Raw genomic sequence first — 21,278 nt, 5'->3', positions numbered from 1 at the left:
CTCCCAGCCCACCCTGCTCCGCAGTCTCACCAGCCGCGACCTGTACCACCTTCCACTTCTGCTCCTGCTGCTCCTGCTCCCGCTCCGACCTGAGCTCCTGCTCCTGCTCTGGCTCGGGCAACAGCTCATGCTCCTGCTCTGGTTCGGGCATCAGCTCATGCTCCTGATCCGGCTCGGGCATCAGCTCATGCTCCGGTTCGGGCATTAGCTCATGCTCCTGCTCCTGCTCCACTGACGGCATCACAGTCCTAGCACCAGCGGCGCGCGGCTCGCCGCTCGCCTCCTCGCCCTCTTCAGGCACGGTATCGCTTGCGCCGGGGGTCTCCAATTCACCGGAAGTCTCCAGGCCGGCAAGAGTGTCCAGCACCACGTCAGCTTTCACGGTCGCAGCCACCTCCTGCGGATGATGCAGCTGGCGGTGCTGCTTCAGCAGCGCGCTGTCCAGGAAGAGCTTCTTGCAAGTGCCGCATGGCACAATCGTCTTGAGCAACGTCAGCTTGCTGTGCTCCCGCCTGGCGTGCAGCGCCAGATTATGGGCACCCAGGAAGATCCGCTTGCAGGCGGTACACTTGGACAACGTCGCGCTGCCCACGTCACCCGTCTTCGCCTCCGTGAGCGTGCGAACATGTGTGCACGACTTGCAGTGCGCCTCGAACAGCTTCTTGGAAAAGAATACTTCGTAGCAGTTCTCACAGAGAGAGGCCTCCAGGCGGCCCTTTTGAGTGCTCGCCATTGTATGGGGCTTACTTAACAGTAGCAGCTAGCTTGGGACTCAATCGACGATTGCGGTCAACACTGGTGTCATTGAGGCAATCTGCAAAGAGGACACAATGGGTAGCTTATAAGCAGTCGTTACGTGAAAAAGCATGTAAAGTAGGTAACTACTGGACATGTCATTGACCTAGCTTTACAAACATGTCCTATTAAATATGTCCACCTGCAGCAGACAGCACACCTTTTCCACTGCTGACGGTCACACAATATCACTCTGACACTCATGCCTTATATGGTTTGCTTTGTCAGGTCACCCAGTCAGTTGAACATATTACTAAGCCTGGTCATAGCAAGCCTTTTTCTTCAAACAACACCATCTTCAGCCCTTGAATCAGCTTTGGGACAATACACATACTACTGATATATGGTATTCACATCTCATGCCAGCAACCATTAAAAAAGCAGCATCCCTTTTAGCCAAGGACATTTTCTTGCAGCACCTCTATATTCGCCAGGAGAGGAGGGGGTCATTCTCACTTGCTCGGCTAATGCGCCATGTGGTGCTAGTGCTGGACAACATACACTCGACATGTCATCCATCATTGTCAGGTCAACATATCTAAACAATGCACTGGCCAGAAGGCAGACTGCCTACTACCAGGTCTGCAATGTTTTCCTAATCAGCAACACACCACACTTGTAATGACGGCCTAGCAAGCATCGGCAACACAGTGGCAAACTGAGTTGACAATGCTGTGTTGAGTGTTAAGCTGTGATCAACACAGCCACAGTGGGGGTTGCCAGGAGGGCAGTCATTGGCAGCTGGTGTAGGGCCTCCACAACAGTGCCAGAACATCCATGATGTGTCACATCAGCAGGCATGGTGCAGTGGTTCTAGCAGGGCCAACAGGGTCTGACACATTGAGTGTATGTTGGCAAATCCATCTTTGTGCTTTCCATTCTGAAAGCATCCTGTGGCATGTGGCTGCAAAAAACAGGACCCAGGATATCCTGAATATCTAGAGCATCCCTCATGGTCAAAAGATCCAAGACTATCACAGCCACATCAACTTTCAATGGGTTTGCTTTTGAGATGCAGGGTTGTCACAACACATGCAGAAACATATGCAATTGCATCTGTGGATGAATAACGCATGTCCTGTCTTGAAGATGTGTTTATTACTATATTTAACTTACTATTGCCCTCATGAAACATACCAATGATATCCATTTTGGTTCTATGGTGTTCAAGGACAAATATTTTGGGTTACAAACAATTCCTGATGTGCTTTGGACCCTCCTGCTTTTGGGGTTCATTACAACACTGCATGATAATGCGCATGGCGGTGTTTGGGCACATCAAAACCTAGTCAGTTGGCCACATAGGTACATACAAGGGCTTGGTCTGGGGATTGACTCTATCCACCCAGACCCAGACCAAGACTCAGACCTGGACTGAAACCCACACCTGTACCACAGCCCTGACCCCAACCCCAATCTCAGCCCCAGCCCCAAGCCCATCCAGACCCACATATTGGCTTCGAGCATCCTACATGGCTCCTCACAAAAAAATACCTGCCTGCAAAAGGCACATGGCTACATCTGTAAAAAACATCCACTACACCAGGTGCATTTGTAAAACTAGTACACTGTAATGCTTGCACACACAAAACTTACCTCAGGACAACTTGGACAGCAAATTGATCAATAGTTTCAAAACAAGTGTGTTGGGGTATTTTTGCCTCAAATTACTGTTATAACATCACAATCACATCACATCCTTGAAACATTGCCTCCCTCTGCACTAGAATTAGTCTCAACTGGGCATTAAATTTGCATGCTCAGATTTCCTGTTTTTTATAGCATAACATATTAACATATGGGATTAAATAAATATATGAGATAATCCCCATATATGATGCAAGCCTCAGTTGGCAACTGCCAAAACATTAAACAACATTGACTGAAAGGTTGTTTCATGCTTGAACAGTTGAGCCCATTATGGCATTTAACAATCAACAGATAACAAACTTTCATAGCAAAGATGTTTGTAACCTCCATGTCCACTGATAACATCGCAGTTCATGCAATGCGCATGCCTGGCAAGGACTCTGATCTCTATAATCCATGTAAAATCTCTGCAAACACCATTACCCTGCCCATGTCAAGAAACACTGTGACACACATGCATCAACTAGCAGGCACAGCCAAAAGCGCTCATGTCATAATCATCTCGTATTCATGACGCTTAACGAAATTTAGGGCAAGTGGCCTTACCGTGCAACGACAGAGGCTATACACAACCACCGTCTACAGATCAGCTCATGTTTACTACCAATGCCAAGACTTAATACAATCTGACGCATCATTTGATGTTTTTTTTAAACCACCGTGCCCGAAGCAGTTCCTAAATGGTTCCACATGGGCGGCCCATCAGCTGCATGCATCAATGCAGCCACCTAACCAATGTCTATAAAGGCTATGAACTGCCCCACGAAGAAGAAACGGACGCCGAAATAAGCGCATCCCGACAAAGCTGCCAAATATGCTACGAAACTAATGTGTTGCGTGTTGTGCGTGAACTAAAATTGTCGATGTGAGTGTGTGCGCTTGCGAATGGTATCCTACCGGGACAGAGGTGTGAATATACACCCGCCTACCAGGATGCGTAAGCCGTAGGGACGCGTATAGTTTTATTGCCGGCACCGAAATGTCGGTCCCATTAAGCCTTCCAGGGAGAAGTGTACTGAGGGCTCCGAGGTAGTCACACACTAATTTTGAGTTCCGGTCCGTCCATATCGTTTTTCGGCGGTAAGTTAAATAGTTCTATTTAGAATCAGCAGACAACGCGCTCTGCCTACACACGCCTTTACGATGGCGGCGCGGTGCGCAAGTCATTAAAGACTTTTCTTGACGAAATATCTCAAGATAAACTTGGGTGTTCTAACTGACTGGGATTCCCCAGCAATTGCTGCTGAGTGCTGCCAGTTCAGATGGTGATAAATGCTGCTAAATGCGAAGGCACGCTGCACGTATTAACAGTCCATCGCGGTTCAACTTTTTATCTCGGGCCAGTGCGCAGGCAGGAAGGCCCAAGGGGCACGTGGCTCCCCTTAGGTTCTAAAGGATGCAAAGCCCTTCCAGACCTTTGATTAAGGGACCGATTTACGGGCCCAAAAGGTCGGTCGGAGGTCGCGTCCAGGGTCCCGGCCCGCAGGGCCGTCCATTGCAATGCCAGCAAGAGGGTCCGGCGCGCTGATCAGGGCCCCCTAAGTCGATAAGGGCCCATATGTCGGACAGGAACCATCCATAGCACACAGTCACCTCCTTGTCAGCATGGGCCTGATGGTCCATTCCCTAAGTAGGGACAATGCAGGAGCCGGTAATTTACATTGGTCGGGGCCCCCGCACTTGTTAAGGCTCCACAGCGCCAAGCAGGGGGGCCCTTGTTGGCAAGGGGGCCCCGAGTGGACCAGAGGAAGTGTTTGAGGAGGCCCTAAGAGCCTGGAGGGCCCACCGGGTCCGACAGTCAAGGGCCCGATTGGGGGGCTTTAGGGCACGAAACACCGTTCGGAATCTTATTCAGGGGCCCGGGCATGTGGGTACGGGCCCTCAAATGACAGTCAGAGCGCTCCTTGCGTCGATCGGGGAGCCCCTGAGTCCATATGGGCCCATGTGTTAGTCAGGCACCACCAGTGCCGCACAGTCGGCTCCATGTCAGGGAGGGAGGGAGGGAGGGAGGGGGGAGTCGTGTGCCCGCTAGTGACCGCAAATCGGTCACGGATTTTGTGTGAGGAGGTCTGAAAAGGATCCGAATGGTCCTTGGGACCAAAGATCAATGGCCCGATTGGAAGGCCCATAGTCCTCTTGATTGGAGGTGATGGGCCCGAAAGACTGGCTGTAGGTCACATCAAGGATGCCCTCCCGCCCATAAGGTCGTAGCCTCAAATATCGGCCAAATGTCTTACATCAATTGGGAAACCCCAGGACAGTGCGGGCCTTTATTACGGCCATAGACCACTAACACTAAACGGTTGGCTACGTGTCGGTCTGATCCCTGTGTGCCCACTTCCCAAGCCCATGCAGGGCCGAGTCTGCGGTTTGTAAGAGTCGAGGTCACTGAAACCATGAGGGTGTCAGTCAGGGGCGTACAGTGCTTAACCGGGGGTCTGTTCCCGCGAGGCATGTTTATGGGGATCCGAAGACGGGCCCGAAAAGACCAAAGATCAAGGGTCCGATTGAACTCGGGGTCCGGCCCTCATCCGCAGTGCTGTGGCCTGAAATGCCAACCAGGAGGCTTCTATAAGGGCCCTCTTATTAAGGTTTTCTATCTTTATCAATTATGGACTCGACACATAGTCAACCAGATCCATGTCCTTTTCAGACCTTTGGACCCATTTCCCAAGCAGAAACCAGGGCGGGGTCTGTGATTTGCAATGTTTGGTGTCCCTGACACAATGAGAGGCTCCTGTGTCGGTTTGGAGCCAGGGTGCCGAACAGGGATCCTGTGGCGACAAGAGGCTCCGAGACGGAGCGGTGTCTAGAGCGAGCTGAAGAGGGGCCGAAGGGTCTCTCGAGATCAAAGATCAAAAGCATAATGCGATGGCTGAAGAGACCAAATTGCTGCCTGCAGGTAACATTAAGGATCCCGCCCGCAGGGCTGTGGTCTCAAATGTCAGCAAGACGATGTCTTGCACCAATAGGGACTCCTGAGACAGAGCATTCCTCTCTTTTTATGCCAGAGATCACGAACAACGAGCAATTAGCTCCGTGTCGACCTGAGATCTCGGAGGGCCATTTCCCAAGCAGGGATAAAGGTAGGCCCGCGATTCACTTCGGTCGGGCTCCTGCATTGTTTAGGAGCCCACAGTGTCTAACAGGTCATTCTTGACGATTTGTTCAACAAGTACGGAGACGGGAGCCCGAATGGCAGAGGGTCTCTTGCGTTGGTCGTGGCCCTTTTACAATTTAATGAAGCAAGAAATTATGATGGGTGCTCGCATTGAAGTAACAGAAGAGTTCTGTGTCAGTCAGGGCCCCCAATACCGGACGGCGAGCGCTCCAACCCAGTTCCGGTATGTGCCCGTTAGGCCGGATTGAAGTTTATGTGCGAATTATTGGACGACCTTCGGCGATCAGAAATTTTGTTGCGTCAGTGAGGCTTCCTGCGTCGATCCGGGGCAAACTGCGCGCGTCAGAAGGCTTTCGCGCCAGGGAGAGGACAAATGTGATGTCATGTTTCCCTATAAGGGAGCCGGATCAAACAGGGGATCCCGCCCCGTGTCGCCAGAATGACTGCCGAAAGACATCCCGTGGTGGAAGGGAATGGCCTTTCAGTCCTTGACCAGGAGCAATATGTGCCCCGTAGTGTCCTACTCAACGGGACCCTCGCCCGGGAAGAAATAAAGTCTCTCATTAGTGTTGAATAGGATGGATCAAAGCGAGTTAAAAACGAGCAAGCCCATCCCAGGTTCGCGTGCAAACGTTCATTCTTCTACAAAATCGATTGGTGAAAGAAATTATATTAAAAGGTTTGAGCCTGCACGCCCAAAATCTCGGGAGCAAAGACAGCCGTGGTCTGGGTTTGGAATCTGGTGCGGCGCGGTTAAAATGCACATCTTGTGCGGGACCAAGTGGCGTCCTGCAGGGAGCGAGCTCCTCCGGCGTGAGACCAGGCAGCACCCTTTTACGGAATCAGCTGGGACACAACGAAACCGTGCTGGACGCGCCAGCTACCTATGTTGCAGCGGAAGGCATATCAGCCATACCGGAGCTCCACTACGAAAGAGTGGAATAGCCAATCGTAAACGAGGGAGATCGATAGCAGTAGCATCGCCTCTCGAAAAGAAGCGACTCCAGCAAGAAGAGCAGCAAAAGAGGAGCAACCCGCTATGCGGGAAAGAAAAGCCACAAGGCGGAAAGGCAAAGCGGAAGTCGCCGAAGAAGAGAATGCCGTCTTGCGGAGATGATAGTGATGAAGACGAATGCGCCATCACATGTAATTGTGTAAAAGCCAGAGGCATCCATGCATCCTCATAAATGACAGATGCTGCTTAACTTGCCACACTACATGGAACATGTTACCCCAGTCACGGGCCAAGATGTGCAATCGGACGTTGCCGTGCAAAATCAGAAATTGCATCCATTACATACACAGTTACGTATATCACTGCAACACTTATATGGGCGCGAAAGACAATCGTTTTACCGTGTATATCAATACTTCAAAATTTCCATCCACATCATCACGATCATCAAAAAGAACCAAACCATCCTCGTCTCCCACAACCAAAAATACGTGCCGCCGCCCATGTCCGCCACAGAAGAGTGCGTTCGACGCCCTAAAGCGGGCCAAAGAGGTGCACCTCTACTCTTCGAGCAGAAGGGGTACGAGCTTCCCCAATACCTCTCTCCCTCCAGATCCTTCCATGCATGGCTACTCTGCTGTTTAACTTAAATATTAGTTGTTATGGCATTAAAACTCAGAAGATAAGCTGTCTTTCGCCAAAATATAGTGGGCTTCCTTATATTTGAAAAAATGGCAGGTGGTAATGCCGTCGAGCCCTAACCTCGCTCCCCCAAATATTTGACATCGAATGACGCCTTTATGCTGGGGTGACTGTGAGCAGTCATGCAGAGAACTAAGGCTGTATAAAAAGACAAAAAAAAAAACAGAACCTTTAGCACTGCTGGAAACTCGGGTTTCCCCTAAATATCTCCGTTCGCCTCACATGACAACATAAGATGCTGCCATCTACCACATGAAGCAATTATGTCCAGCGCGATTCGGGGAAGATGGCTGGTTAACTAGGTAAAAAGACATGCATGCTTGAATAGTAGTTTAAACACAAATTAAATCTGAAAAATGGGGGGCCAGTTCACGCTGCTGGCCTCACATTGCAAAGTGGGGTCATGGGTTTCTGCCGCCGGTTCATGCGCCAAAAAACACTTCAGAAAGTTGAGGTGTTCAACCTTAGCCCCCCCCCCCCCCCACCAGCGCTAATGGTTCCTGCGAGACACCCTACCATCTGCTGAGAGGATCCGCATTCTGCAGCCACCTCTGGATCGTCTCCAAGCTAGGGTGAATACAAGATTTCATCCAGGGGTCGCGCAACATTGTGAGGCCCCTTAGACTTTGCCCCCCCCCCACAAAAAATATCGTGCTCCGGTCAGTGAATTTTATGATTTTTATACGTGCTTTTTGGTATACGGGAACCCATCTTACCGTGCACAGTCCTAGAAAGCTAGGCGTGTGACACATACAAACGCATAGTACTTGCTCAATTTCAACAAATCTTTGTGGATCCTTGCATTTTGAGTGTAAGTTTTTCGGAGCAAGCATGACAAAAATGGACTAAAGCTGGCTGGTAAATACCATCAAAACCAAGCACGCGCCTAACTGCTAGCTTATTTACGTCTAGTCGGCTAGTCGTTATGGCCAGTTGTTAGCTAATAGCCAATGCAGAGTTTTTTGCTTTGATTGCTATGAAGGAGTACAGAATATCCTAGCATTCAAAATGTGCTAGGAGTGTGATGCACAAACATAATTAGTGTCACAAACTCAGTAAACAATGGAAATGACATGCACGACGTCGGCGATGCGCAAGCTTATGCTCGTCCGACTGCTGCTCTAAGGCTGAGACGCCAAAGTAAACCGCCATCCTTTGATCTCTGACTTGTGCACATGAAGTAATTTAGGCAGGCCCGAACACAACAGCGAGCGAAACGCCCTTGCACTCGCAAGCACACATGGGACTTTCGGCAGCAGAATTAGATCCACCTGACTTCTTCGGAACAGCCAATGGCCAATGTGGAGGACCCCGAGAGACCAAAAGTTCCCCGGCCGTAAGTCCGGAGCGGTGGTATTATAACGATTACGGTGTTTGCCTCTGGATGTGTCGGTCTGGAGTTCGGGCCCCGGCCATGCCACCACCGCATCCCACATGCTTCCTGTTAAGGGCATCCATCTCAAAATGCCCTTGTTAGTCTGTGACACGTTAAGTTCCGATCATTTTTATCAAGATTTAGGTCCTCGTCAGCGACGTAGGCACTCCTATAATATGGGAAAACCCAGGACCAGTGCCTGAACGATCAAGGGTGCCACGGCAGACCAACAAAGAGGATTTCGTCAATAGTGTGGGGTTCTCAGAGCAAGCGAGAAGAACCTAAGACCAATATGGTGGGGTCCCTGAATGATCGAGAATGCCCCAGCATGCTAACAGATAGGTCCAGCCAGAGCTCAGTACCCTCTGAGCAAGGGGAATAATCAAAACCTTGTGCCATTAAGAGTGCCTAGACAGGTTGATAGAAAGGGCTCTGACAGGAGTGAAGGGCCCTATGCCAATAAGCTCAGGGAGAAAAGAGCCCTAAATCAATGAAAAGGGTCTTAAGCATCGAGTGCCTTTGTTGCGCTACCTTGTATGAGCCCTGCAACAGGACAGTGCCTACCAAGCAAGTGGGATGAACTCGCTACCAGTATGAAGTGCCCCTGAGCAACCGAGTGTACTCCGTCCCGGCACTAACGTAAAGAGCCTTTCGGGCGAACGTAAACAATCCGTGGAGCTCTATTCGATGACATAAAATAGGGCCTGTTCGATGAGAGCGCCTGAGTATGCTAGCAGATAGGATCCTATTATGGCAGGACCCTACGTTCAAATAGAAAGAGCCCAAGACCCAATGTGCAGGACGCCTGAACAATCGAGTTTGCCCGGGCACGTTCAGAGACCCGGCTCCCGACAAGAGCGTAGGGCCTCCATTTAAATAAGAAGTACCCAATGCGGAGCGCCCAGAACGACCAAATGTGCCCAAGCAGGTTAACAGGTGGGGTATCGGACAGAAGCGTAGAGCCCTCCGCAAGTGTCAGGGAATTGGAGAGGCCCTAGACCAATGTAGGGGACCCACGAGCATATCGCGTGTGTGTCGGTAGGTGAGGCGAAATCAACGTGAAGGGCCCCTGAGCGACCTAGAATATCCTGGCAGCTTAACATATGAGGCTCAGGCTATAGCGCATAAAGCCGAATGGGAAGAATCTATGGAAGGCCCCTGCTCGACAAGGATGTCCCGGCATACCCGCAGAGAAAGCCCCGACAACAGCGCGGGGCCTCCGAGCACATGCAAAAAAGTCACAAGCAACGTGAAAGGCTTTTAGCGACCCGTTTTACCATGCAAGTGGAAATATAGCACCCCCAGGAACAGCGTAGATCCTCCGGACAGCTTAGTGAGCCTTAAGATATCTAATCACCACGCTCTCAATCAGTGAATAGTTATTTTTGTCCATTCGTGGGTCCCTCACCTTCGCTTGCGACTGTTTTTGACTGACTAGAAGCTCAAAAACATCCAATTTTGTTGCGTTTTGTTAAAAAGCTGCGTCTGCTCTGCCATCTATGGGGCCGCCTGGAGCCTATGGTTCTGGGCCCAGGGGGACATGGCCCCGTGGCTCCCCCTGGATCTGTCCCCCGCTCCAAGGTGTTACAGGGTAGCCGCCTAATGCGTAGCCATCTTATCCAATGCGTTGGATACATATATATATATATATATATATATATATATATATATATATAGATACACATGAACATACATATACATACATATATACACATATACACCTCTTTCTCTCCCTCTCTCTCTTTCTCTCTCTCTTCAACGCGTTGGAGAAACCGAGAGACAGAAGATCAGCATGTAGCGCTGGAGAAGGGAGAAAACAAAACGTCACACCCCTCGTTAACTCGATACTCGAACATTACGATTTGGTTCTGCGGAGGCGCTACGAGACGATAACGACTCGTCTAGTCTTGCCCGTGTGCGCGCGTGCTCACAATCATTTAAGATTCGACCTTGTGCACTGCGATGAAATAGTCGCCATCATCACGCATCGCGGTCTAAAAATGTCCTGCCTCCCTACACTGTCATCCGCTTCCCGCATTTCCCGTGCTGCACCTCTCACATGTATTGTTTTCCATGATGCTGGGGCAAAACACGTACACACACACATGCTGAGCGAGGGATACACGCATAAACTCATGCAGAGGACGCAACACCTCATTTTACATCGGGGTTGTTAAATCAGCTCCTGTATGAGTCTGTTCTAACGAAAGCAGCGCAGCTGTATTATCCTTTCTCGTTACAGACCAGCGTATCTCCAAACGCGTGAAATGATGCGCTTTACGTTTCATTACAGACACGTCATCTCCCCATATTCTGCAACGATCATGACAAAAGCGGCAGCAGCAAAAAAATCCGTAGAAAACGCTCGCCACTGAGGGAAGGGCCACTGCGTGTCTGCGTCACTGCATCGTCCTATCAATCCGTCCTATCTCATCTATCCTGTCCTAGGTTATCCTATCCGCTGTCCTATCGTCCTATCGTACAATTGCACGATTTTCAGTGCCACACTCTCCCGTTGGCCATCTGCTGCACTTAAGCCGTGCTCCGCAGTCACGGCCATTTTGGCAGGCGACCAGCTGATACACGGGTCCGGCCACGGGGGTTAACAGAGCGGCGGTACAACGCTGCCGTTGGCTGAACGCCGACGCGCGTGGCGTTTCTCCCCCGGGCTTGCAGGCAGCCGTGCAGCATAGAACGCCGACCGGCACTGCCCTGGAGTTGTGCCAGCGTCGCATGAAGGCGCATGTAGTCTTTCCTCTATCCGGATCAGCCACTGCGCGAGCACCCATGAGCACAGTAGACTTCGTCCACGCATGCAGCACCCTGGCCCCTACTCCGCGCGCTCCGGTGAGGCTATTCCTGACGCTCCCGGCGCCGCAGGGTCGGCTGCCCCTGCTGGTTGTCTCGGAGCGGTGCCGGACGCTCCCGACATGGCAAGAGGCGCAAACCACCCCGTTGGTCAGTGCTGAACACCTGCGCGGACACATTTAACCAGTATCAATTATATAAAATGGTGTTGCAGGGCCATCGGGTCGCCAACATCACAAACAAGTCAGCTTTTCATGACTCCGATTGGTCAAATCCATCCATTGTTTTCTGGCTACAAACAATAATAAGGTTAACGGCTCAACTTACTTAAAAGCGGCCAATCCTCCACCCAAATGAAATGTCGGTAGTCTCGAGTTGGGGGAACTGACGCAAACGCCACCACTACAGAAAATGGACCGCAGTTTTGTCATGCAATTTATCTAAAACCCGCACCACAGACTGATTCACAAAAGAAAAACACTTAGGTAAGTAATCCCGAAGGTCTGCAACATTGCGATCATTGCACTTTTCCTACGTCAGTAACATCGTGGACACTGATTAAATGTCAGAAAGGACCACTGGTTCAGGAATATGAAATACACCTGAAGTACATGTTGCAGCTTTTGCACATCTAAAACAGCACGAAGATCCCGTCACCGAGCTCATTTCCAGCATCGGGAACGATAATCTGGCGATGGAAGCATCAAACTGTAAGTCGATGAAAGCCCGGTGAGACTGTTAAAAGGAGAGGCGAGTGCAGTGGGGCGAAAGCGGGCAGGGTGCGGGCAGGTGGAAGAGGGCCTTGATCTTTTAAGCTGTCTCGGTCTTGCCGTGGGAGAGAACAACAAGACTTCGTCAAGACAAGACAAGACAAGGGCGAGAAAGACGAAGTACGGGGAACAAACACCCAGCGCGAGCGAGCGATTAAGGCAGAACGAAAGGTTTTTATTCTTAGGATTGTTTGGTGCCGATGCCGGACTGCTGACCATAAGTGACGTCAGCCCCTCTCGCATTTGGAATCAAAACTCAAGCTTAATCCCACGCCAACATGGCAGAGTTCAGTTTTGCTCTGTGATGATTTACCTTTCTGACATAAGTGCGCTGGAGTTGGTGGTAGCACAAAGGGTCGTACGTGACCAGACCGAAAGCCACCATTGTTCCATTTTCACTCGTATGTTCTCAGTGATGTCATCAGCAAGGTGGCATGGCGTTGTGCGGATGTGCAAGCATCGTTCAGCTGTGTATGCCCGTACATGGTCGATGCCATTCAAAATTTCTGGCCGACTGGGCAGCTGGATCCGTTTAAATGTACTATAATAGCCAAAGATTAACACGCGGTCGGGTGGGGGGTCAAATTGACCCCCCGAAGGTTTTTCCAGAATTGTTTCCGAACGTCGCGGCAAAGCCGCGCCAAATTTTGCATAGCTGCATAAAATTGAATAGCGGATCGTTCAGAATCAAAAATTTAGATTGCCCTTGTAAGGTCGCTGACCTATGGCAGGTTAAAGTCAGGCCATGGTTTCAGCGAAGGCAATTTGTAGGGAATCATTCAATCTGATCCAACAACGGGGTGTTAGACGACGCCATACATCCCTGAGATGCTTTCTTAGGCAACGCAATAATTGAATAAGCAAATTACATTGACCTGAGGTCAGGTATGAAGGTCACACCAAGGTCAAAACCAACCTGTTTTGTTACTCTAGGGCTTGCTGTATGGGATAGCTTCTGGTGCTCATTTCGAGTTTGTTGATAGCAGGAACTGCATGGTACATCTTCTATGGACTTCTTAGAGGTCAGAATAGGTCATTGACCTAAAATGACTCAGGTCAACATTTTTTTTTAGGAACATACTGCCTATCGTAATCTTTGTCGCTTAGTCAAATGCAAAACTCGAAACAATCTTGTACGATTTTGGTCACCTTGACCTTCAAAGGGTCAAACGAGGTCACTGATCTTGAATGAGGTGACCTTTTGCTTAGAAACGGTTATCTAGGTTCTGGGGGCACCTTGGAGACCAGCCCGGAACTTGATCTTGTTTAACCTTTTTTCCCGAAGGTCATGACCTAGGAACCTGAAACTTTGACCTAAGTGAGTTCACGTACAGTTCAATGCACATTGTAAATTTGGTGTCTCTAGCTTTCTTAGTTCCCGAGATCTCAGGGGGTCAAACTGACCCCCCCCCCCCCCCACCCGAGCGAAGGCTATCTAGCGGGCCACCCGGGCGTGTGTTAAGAGATGACACGACGGCGGGAGTAGTGACAACACCATCCAGCCTCATGGCGCACCACGGCCAGATTTAGAAGGGGCAGTCTGGCAAAATTTTGCCAGTTGAAGTCAGGGGTGTGATGCCGATATTTTAAACGTGAAGTTGTGTCGATGTTTTGCATGCTTTCCCACTCTCTGATCGGCCGTTTCTGCCTGTTCCTCCGCCCCTCGTGCAAGATTGGCTAATGAGCATTGAGGCGGCCGGCGGTGTACCCAGCATGCAGCCGGCTCGGGGCAGGCAAATGGGCTGGGCAGGTCCAATGATACGGTTTGGGATTGTAGGACAAAGCTGCCAACAAAATGTGCGCGTGGAGGCCTCCAGGGAGCCGGAATTCTGGTAGCGGGAATTTATGTTTATATCCTGCACATAGAGACGGATTAATTTTGTAACGTTAGGACTGAGTACCTTGCAAGCGAGCGGTTCAACGAGACATCATCACCGTTGACACAGTATTTATACACAGCGTGATGGCTTCAGCTGGTGCCCGTTATTCTGGCATTCTGGGGTGCTTGCCGCATATTTATCTGCCTGCCGTACCTACCAGAACCTTTAACGACGCATATACAAATATACGCTGCTGGTGAATCCTAGTGAGCGAGAGCTCCAAAGCTTATCTTGAGATATTTCGTCAAGAAAAGTCTCTAGCGACTGGGATAACAAAATACGCGTTGGGAAGTTCCGCAGCGAGGGTGTGTGTGAGGCGACGTGGTGTATAAGCGGGGTTGAGGTCCACGAACTGCGCGCGCGTAGCGGTCTTCAATCTTCCGTAAGTAGCTCATATTGCTTTTCATTTAAACGCTGGCATGGATCTGATTCATTGAGCTCAAGTCAATGGACAGCCAACTTCTCCGCTTGGGTCAGAAGTAATGATTTGCGGAACGGGGTCTCCAAGATTTTCGTCACAATATAATTTGTATCTACTTGCTACCCCAATGGAGGAATTCCTGCCTTTAAATTTTCAAAACCGTGCCCTGGTATGAAATAACTGTCGCAATCCTGCTTTAGCGAGATCTTGTTGAAATCTACCATATCTTGTGACTGGGTGCTTACTGAGTTAACCAAGGTTTGGCTGATTTTCAAATAAGAACAAAATCAGGATGTTTACACAAAAAAATTATGAACCACAAGAAACAGGATGATTTTCCTTATAACATGGATGTATGATCATCCATAACAAACATGGATGTTGTTTTTCTTACATGGCAGGTGCATTGTGGTAGCAATTTCAGCACACCCCCACAGCAAATCTGGGTGCCCTGAGAGTGCATGGCTGCCACCAATTTCAGTATATAAGAAGCATATCTGTCAGGGAAAAATGATGCTTGTAAGTTGCTTCCAAACAAAAATACTAGCAGAGGAATGTTATTGGAAAGTATTGGGGCAATTTCACACAATTTGGCCCGGCCTCAGTTTGGTGCCCATTTGCACCAGGCTCAGCAAATATTAACAGGTGGGCATCTGTTTCATTGGTTGCATTTTTCTAATAGTTACTGTAGGGGCCAATTGTTATGTTTGCTGTTTCTCATGACATTTATGAATTACCTTACCTTACCTTACCTTATGGTGATCGGGAATTGTAAAAGGCCACTAGGCCCATAGGTCCTGGTCTCGTCAGGCTCCCGGTCGGGTAACCAAACAGTCTCAAATTATGGGAAGATTCAGTGTGGGATGTCCTATATGATGTCAGCCCAGTGGGTATCAAGCCTAGCCTTGAACTGTTCAATTGAGGTCGACAACACAAAGGGGTGTGGAAGAGCGTTCCAGTTGTTGACAACGTTCCAGTCATTGACAACCCACCTACTGAATGAGTTGCAATGGACGGGAGTCCTAGCTCCAGGTTTTCTGAGCTTCCATTGGTGTCCTCTCATCACCTCCGAGTTGTGCCTTGTCAGGAACTCTTCTTCCCATAGCGACCATGCCTCCCTGGAATAGCTGGTACACTGTTACCATGTCTCCCCTGCAACGACGATAGTACAGTGAGGACAGCTGAAGGAGTCTGAGCCTCTCGGGGTATGACTGGCACCTCACTTCATAGACAAGCCGGGTAGCTCGTCGCTGAACTCGGTCCAGCCGTTTCTGGTCTGGTCTGAATTAGGCACTGCTATCTGTTTTTCCTGCTTAATGGCCATGGATAACAAACCTGAATGGGAGTGATTTGAATATGTGAATAAGCCACATTTTCTACTCCTAAGCTTTGGCTAAGTTCCTGCAGCATCAAACATTATTTGCTAGTGTGCTGTAGTCGGGCTAGGCTGGCGTGAACATTGATTGAAGATCACTAGATTGCACTGCATAGTGGAATTTTTACTAGTATTTAGCAGCCACTTGCTAAGGTTGTATAGGTATTAATATTATGAGAATCATGTCAGTATCAGTGAATGATAAAAGAAGTAGGTAGAAAACATTAGCTTTATCATTCAGACATGCAGTTGAGTCAATATTAATAACTGGACACATCATATATGATAATGTAGTATGATGTAATATATCAATAACAAGGTATATTATACATGGTTCTTAAAAGATTCAAGGCTTGTGTATTTAAGGAGTTCCAACAGGATGAATTTGATTTAAGTGTTTGGTTTATTTCATAGTGTCTGGAAACAGCAGGCCACCTGAAGGAAATACTTGGTATTCCACCATTTGTTTGGGTAGTCTGCAAGCCCAACATGTTGTGTTTCCATTATATCTCCAGGAACAAATTGGGTCATGATGTAATGCAACAATGAGGTGTACCTTTCAGGTTTAAAGGAAATGTTTGAACCAAATTGCAGAACCCCACAGTCAGTCAGGCGGTCATGCACATGATAGCTCCTGAAAAAGTATGCACAAAATTTGCACATAAACTATGTAAATGGTGTAGCTCCCATAGTAAAGGGATACACTGCTATATGAATAGTGTGCTAGTCAATGCCACCTGAGCAGTCTATGCCAGTTAATAAGTATTTTGATGGGAATTAAATTTGGGGTGGGTGTTACATTTCACAATGTGAAGCTCCATCCTGTGACAGGACTTAACACAGTAAACAGGTGCTCCCCTGCACCTTATATAAATTTTGGACCTGTGCTATGAGCTCTACATTTGTTCTATTGTCTTGACTTTGCAGACCCAGCTTTGAATGATGTAACAGCAAAGTAGGTTTTGTGTAAGGCTAGGACCAACTAGGTTCACATTTATAAGTTAACTGCAAGAAGGAAATGTGTTTGAAATAGGGTTAATCCACTTGAGAATGCATCTACAAATGCCTGCCGTATTTTGATGAATGGGGTGGCATAGGTGCTTTCCATTTTTGGAGTTCAAAATCCATAACAGTTGTTACCACTGAGGATCTGACTGCCAAGCCAGGAAGTAATTCCAGTGATATAATCTCAAAACATCATTGATGTCCAGCTCAGCACTTCTGGACTCATGCATTGAACAGTTTTTGACCATTGTCTGTTTGATCTTATCATTGTTGAAGTAATACAAGTCGCAGTGAAATACTATTGCTGGATTTTTGACATCCCAAAACAGCATCCCTCCTTGCCTTGTAAATGCTGACAGTTTTTGAAACTGCTGCTTTTATGTGACTTAAATGACATGCTGTATCATTTGTATGCTCACTGGTTTATGCCTAAGTAAAACATGTTTTAAATTCGATTTCATTGTCTATAGTTATCAACATTTAGGTTATAGTTACCATTTGGTGATGCCAACATGCTGCCCAAAATCACAAAACCACCTGGCTGTACCTCCATAGTTCAGTGATAGTGACTGATTGGTATGTTTTGTATGTGATCATTACCTTGGTGGCAGTTCCAGTTTTGTTTTAAAGCTGAAGAAAAGTAGGATATGTTTTGGGAGTACTATATGCCCCTGTGCTGCTGTGAGGGGGTCTGCAAATCAGATAAATCTTTAAAAAAACTTCAGTCTCACATGCCATTTAAGTTGCAGAACCCTTGGCTGTGGTGTGCTGGGCAGCAACTTAACAGGACAGGCCTTTGCTTAAGTCAGAACATATGCACTCCAAATTCAAGTACAGGCAGCATATGTTTGGATTTTTTGTGTTCTCTGCAAACCTAAGCAAAGCTCCAATCTTGACATCAATGATTTGTGGCTAACTGCATGTTATGTTCCATGATGTGTGACTAAAAACTGTGGTATCTATTTCTGCAATTTTCGTTCTCTGTCAAATGCCTCCCAAATATGTGATGAACTTTCACATGAAGCCCAAGAGCGCGTCCTGGCGGCGTCAGCTAGCGGCAGGGTGCTGACCTGCCCATCATGACATGGCTGCCTGTGCTGTCTCGACAGATTGACCGGTCCCCAGCGCAGACTCAGCATGACGTTCGGGTTCGTGACGTGCGGCCCCAACGAGGCGCTCGTCATCTCGGGCTGCTGCTACTCCAAGCCGCTGCTGGTGCCCGGCGGGCGCACGTTCGTTTGGGGCTTCCTGCAGCAGTGCCAGAAGATCTCGCTCAACACCATGACGCTGCAGGTGGAGTCGCAGCGTGTTTACACCAGCCAGGGAGTGCCTATCTCAGTCACCGGCATCGCCCAGGTCAAGGTGCAGGGCCAGAACGAGGAGATGCTGCTGGCCGCCTGCGAGCAGTTCCTGGGCAAGACCGAGGACGAGGTGCGCCAGGTGGCGCTGGAGACGCTCGAGGGCCACCAGCGCGCCATCATGGGCGGCATGACCGTCGAGGAGATCTACAAGGACCGCAAGAAGTTCAGCGAGCAGGTATTCCACGTGGCCTCCTCCGACCTTATCAACATGGGCATCACGGTCGTGTCGTACACGCTGAAGGACGTGCGCGACGAGGAGGGCTATCTGAAGGCGCTGGGCATGGCACGCACGGCCGAGGTCAAGCGTGACGCCGCGATCGGCGAGGCGGAGGCCAAACGCGACGCTGCCATCAACGAGGCCATAGCTGAGGAGGAGCGCATGGCGTCGCGCCTGCTCAACGACGTGGAGATTGCCAAGGCGCAGCGCGACTTCCAGCTGAAGAAGGCCGCGTACGATATGGAGGTGGAGACGAAGCGCGCCGAGGCCGAGATGGCGTACCAGCTGCAGGCGGCCAAGTCGCGCCAGCGCATCAAGGAGGAGTCTATCCAGGTGCAGGTGGTGGAGCGCTCGCAACAGATCCAGGTGATGGACCAGGAGATCCAGCGCCGCGAGAAGGAGCTGGATGCCAAGGTGCGCCAGCCGGCCGCCGCTGAAAAATACAAGATGGAGCGTCTGGCCGAGGCCAACCGCAACCGCATGGTGATGGAGGCACAGGCTAAGGCCGAGGCCATCACGCTGAAGGGTCAGGCCGAAGCGTTCGCGATCGAGGCGCGTGCCAAGGCCGAGGCTGAGCAGATGGCCAAGAAGGCAGACGCCTGGCGCGAGTACAAGGAGGCGGCCGTGGTGGACATGATGCTGGAGGCACTGCCGAAGATTGCGGCCGAGGTGGCGGCGCCGCTCACCCAGACCAAGAAGATCACGATGGTGGCTGGTGGCAGCGGGGAGGTGGGCGTGGCCAAGCTGACGCGCGAGGTGCTGTCCGTGGTGGGCGAGGTGCCCACTATGGTCAGCAACATGACCGGCGTCGACATCCGGAAGGGCGCCCACGCCTAGGCTCTGCCGCCGGCGTGACACCCAGTCGGGGTCCGCTCCTCGCGGAGATGGCAGACACTGCCTGATGCGCTGCTGCGGCCGCTCGAAGCGGTCAGACCAGACGCTGGACCTTGCACCGCTTTTATGCCGTCAGGATGGTCAATCTCGGATCGCTGGACCATGCTTCATGTCTCGGCGTCGATCAGGAGCTGATTGCGCGTAAATGGTCAGTTGCTTGGGAAAAATCTCGGGGGTATATATATATTTTATGGCCAATGGTCGGCCATCGCTGCCTTGCTGCCTTGGTAACGTAGCATCGTCCAACTCGTCTTTGTCAGGTAGTGTTGAGAGATGCGACGTCGCGTTCGGGACTAATTGTAGAGGTAGAATGGAACAGGATCAGGTTTTGATTCTTTTATATGCAGCAGAACTGAACAATAGATTACCATGCGTGCTATATTTCGGACAATATGACGAGTTCAGAATCTAGCGCCCCTCCTACATTGTTTATTTTGTAACTTGGAGCTCCTCCGACGGTGCCATTCTGTAATCATGTCTGGGTATGCTTTGTCCATCTTCGGCAAGTTATGCTGCGTAAGTTTTCGACAGTCGGCCGTCGCCGGTGCTCTCCTCGTCTGGCCACCGTCCACCACCTCACTGCGAGCGCCGCGACTGGACCTAACACCTCGGTTTGCCTCGCTCCCGTGTGTGTGTGTGTCGGGGATGAGCTCGCAGGCGACGGTCCGCTGGACCACAGAGTCGTGGTTCCCACGGTCCCGTGCCATCGTGCTCTGTTTCCGGTCTTTGCTAGCGCTTTTATTGCGCGGATGTTCTCTCGTTGTGTGCCGTGCGTGTCGTGTATTGACAGGGTTTCCCCAGCTTTGTTTAGCCGGTAGTGCATACTGGTCGCCTCAGGGTTTAGTCCCATGGGATGAAGCTACAAACTTGCATATTTTTGAACCTCTCCGTATGGACGTAAACGTAGATAACGATGTAAGATCTATACCTTTAGGAAATGTCTTGTGGATGGAAAGCGGGGTAAAATTGTCTTTTTCCGTCTTCTGTTTCCGGCTCGGCTCGCAAAAGTCGGTGTGGTTAGGTTTTCATTGTATGGAGCTGAGCTCTGGTAGGGCAGTTCATTGCTTGCGACTTTATTCTGCGGCATGTGTATTCGTGGTATTGTCACCATCCGTGTTTGAGAGTCACACACGCACTGTGCTCCCGCTTCGACGCGTCTAACGAAGGTGGTCTTACGTTTGCATGGCACGGATACAGCACATTAGTATATTAGTTGTAGATCAGTGGAGCCATACTCTTGAATGGAATATAGCGTCTAGTGGCGTCTGCGTGCGCGCAGTTATTATTTGGTGTGGGCAGCGGGCTGCCTGGTGGCGAAAGTATGGCGGTACGATGCGGCACTACCTCCCAATATAGTTCAAAGGACATTTTTGAGTGGTTCGCGCCGTCCCCATGCTCGACACCAGACCAGCTTTCAGCCCTCTTGCTGTGTTCTCACTCATGTTTTGTTTGATTGACTGTTCGCCAGCGTGTTTAGCGTGCGTCCCCAGTCTGCTCCTATTTAGACCTGGCTAGTTCAGAGTGGCGTGGCGCGTGCAACTCTATCATCAGCGTTGGCTGGACGGACAGTTCATCCCCCGTCGTGGAGTCGAGTCGTAATCGTGTCAGTGTGGTCACGGGATAATATCTGCTGCGGTGTAGTATGCAGAGGTCAATAAAGAACTACAGCGTCACAGTTTGCGTGTGCTCTGCGGTCTGGATGGTTGTGACGGTGGGCCGCGCTGTGAGAAGGTGAATCATCTCCACCGCATGGTCCTCAGTGCGAGCAGTTGACTGCAGCGCTGCTGCTATGGCAGATGTGTTCAATAGCAGGCTAAGTTTGACTCGCGAAAGGGCTGCAAATGAGATGAGATTTGCGTGAGTTATCCCGCGCCCAACTGCTCCATAGTTCTAATTTAGTGAGCAAATATCCTCAGGCAGAGGTCCAGCTGTCCAGGCAGGCAAGCAGA

At 50.0% G+C, this 21,278-nt stretch overlaps 1 protein-coding gene across 1 annotated transcript; it reads left to right on the top strand.

Moving 5' to 3' along the window:
• Nucleotides 1-14,350: 14,350 nt before the first annotated feature.
• On the top strand, nt 14,351-19,787 carry LOC119096738 (flotillin-1-like). The gene is made up of 2 exons (XM_037219651.1): nt 14,351-14,438; nt 17,967-19,787. The coding sequence occupies exon 2, from the start codon at nt 17,995-17,997 to the stop codon at nt 19,270-19,272; it is 1,278 nt and encodes a 425-aa protein (XP_037075546.1). The 5' UTR covers nt 14,351-14,438; nt 17,967-17,994; the 3' UTR covers nt 19,273-19,787.
• Nucleotides 19,788-21,278: the final 1,491 nt, after the last annotated feature.

The sequence above is a fragment of the Pollicipes pollicipes genome, unplaced genomic scaffold (genome assembly GCF_011947565.3).
Source record: "Pollicipes pollicipes isolate AB1234 unplaced genomic scaffold, Ppol_2.1 Scaffold_4295;HRSCAF=5057_pilon_pilon_pilon, whole genome shotgun sequence".
NCBI classification, from domain to species: domain Eukaryota; kingdom Metazoa; phylum Arthropoda; class Thecostraca; order Pollicipedomorpha; family Pollicipedidae; genus Pollicipes; species Pollicipes pollicipes.
Note: the sequence above shows the minus strand (reverse complement) of the source record. Positions and strands in the feature narration are given on the sequence as shown.

Excerpts from the sequence above, each read along its gene's own strand:
- LOC119096738 (XM_037219651.1), top strand. The coding sequence starts at position 17,995 with ATGACGTTCGGGTTCGTGACGTGCGGCCCCAACGAGGCGCTCGTCATC.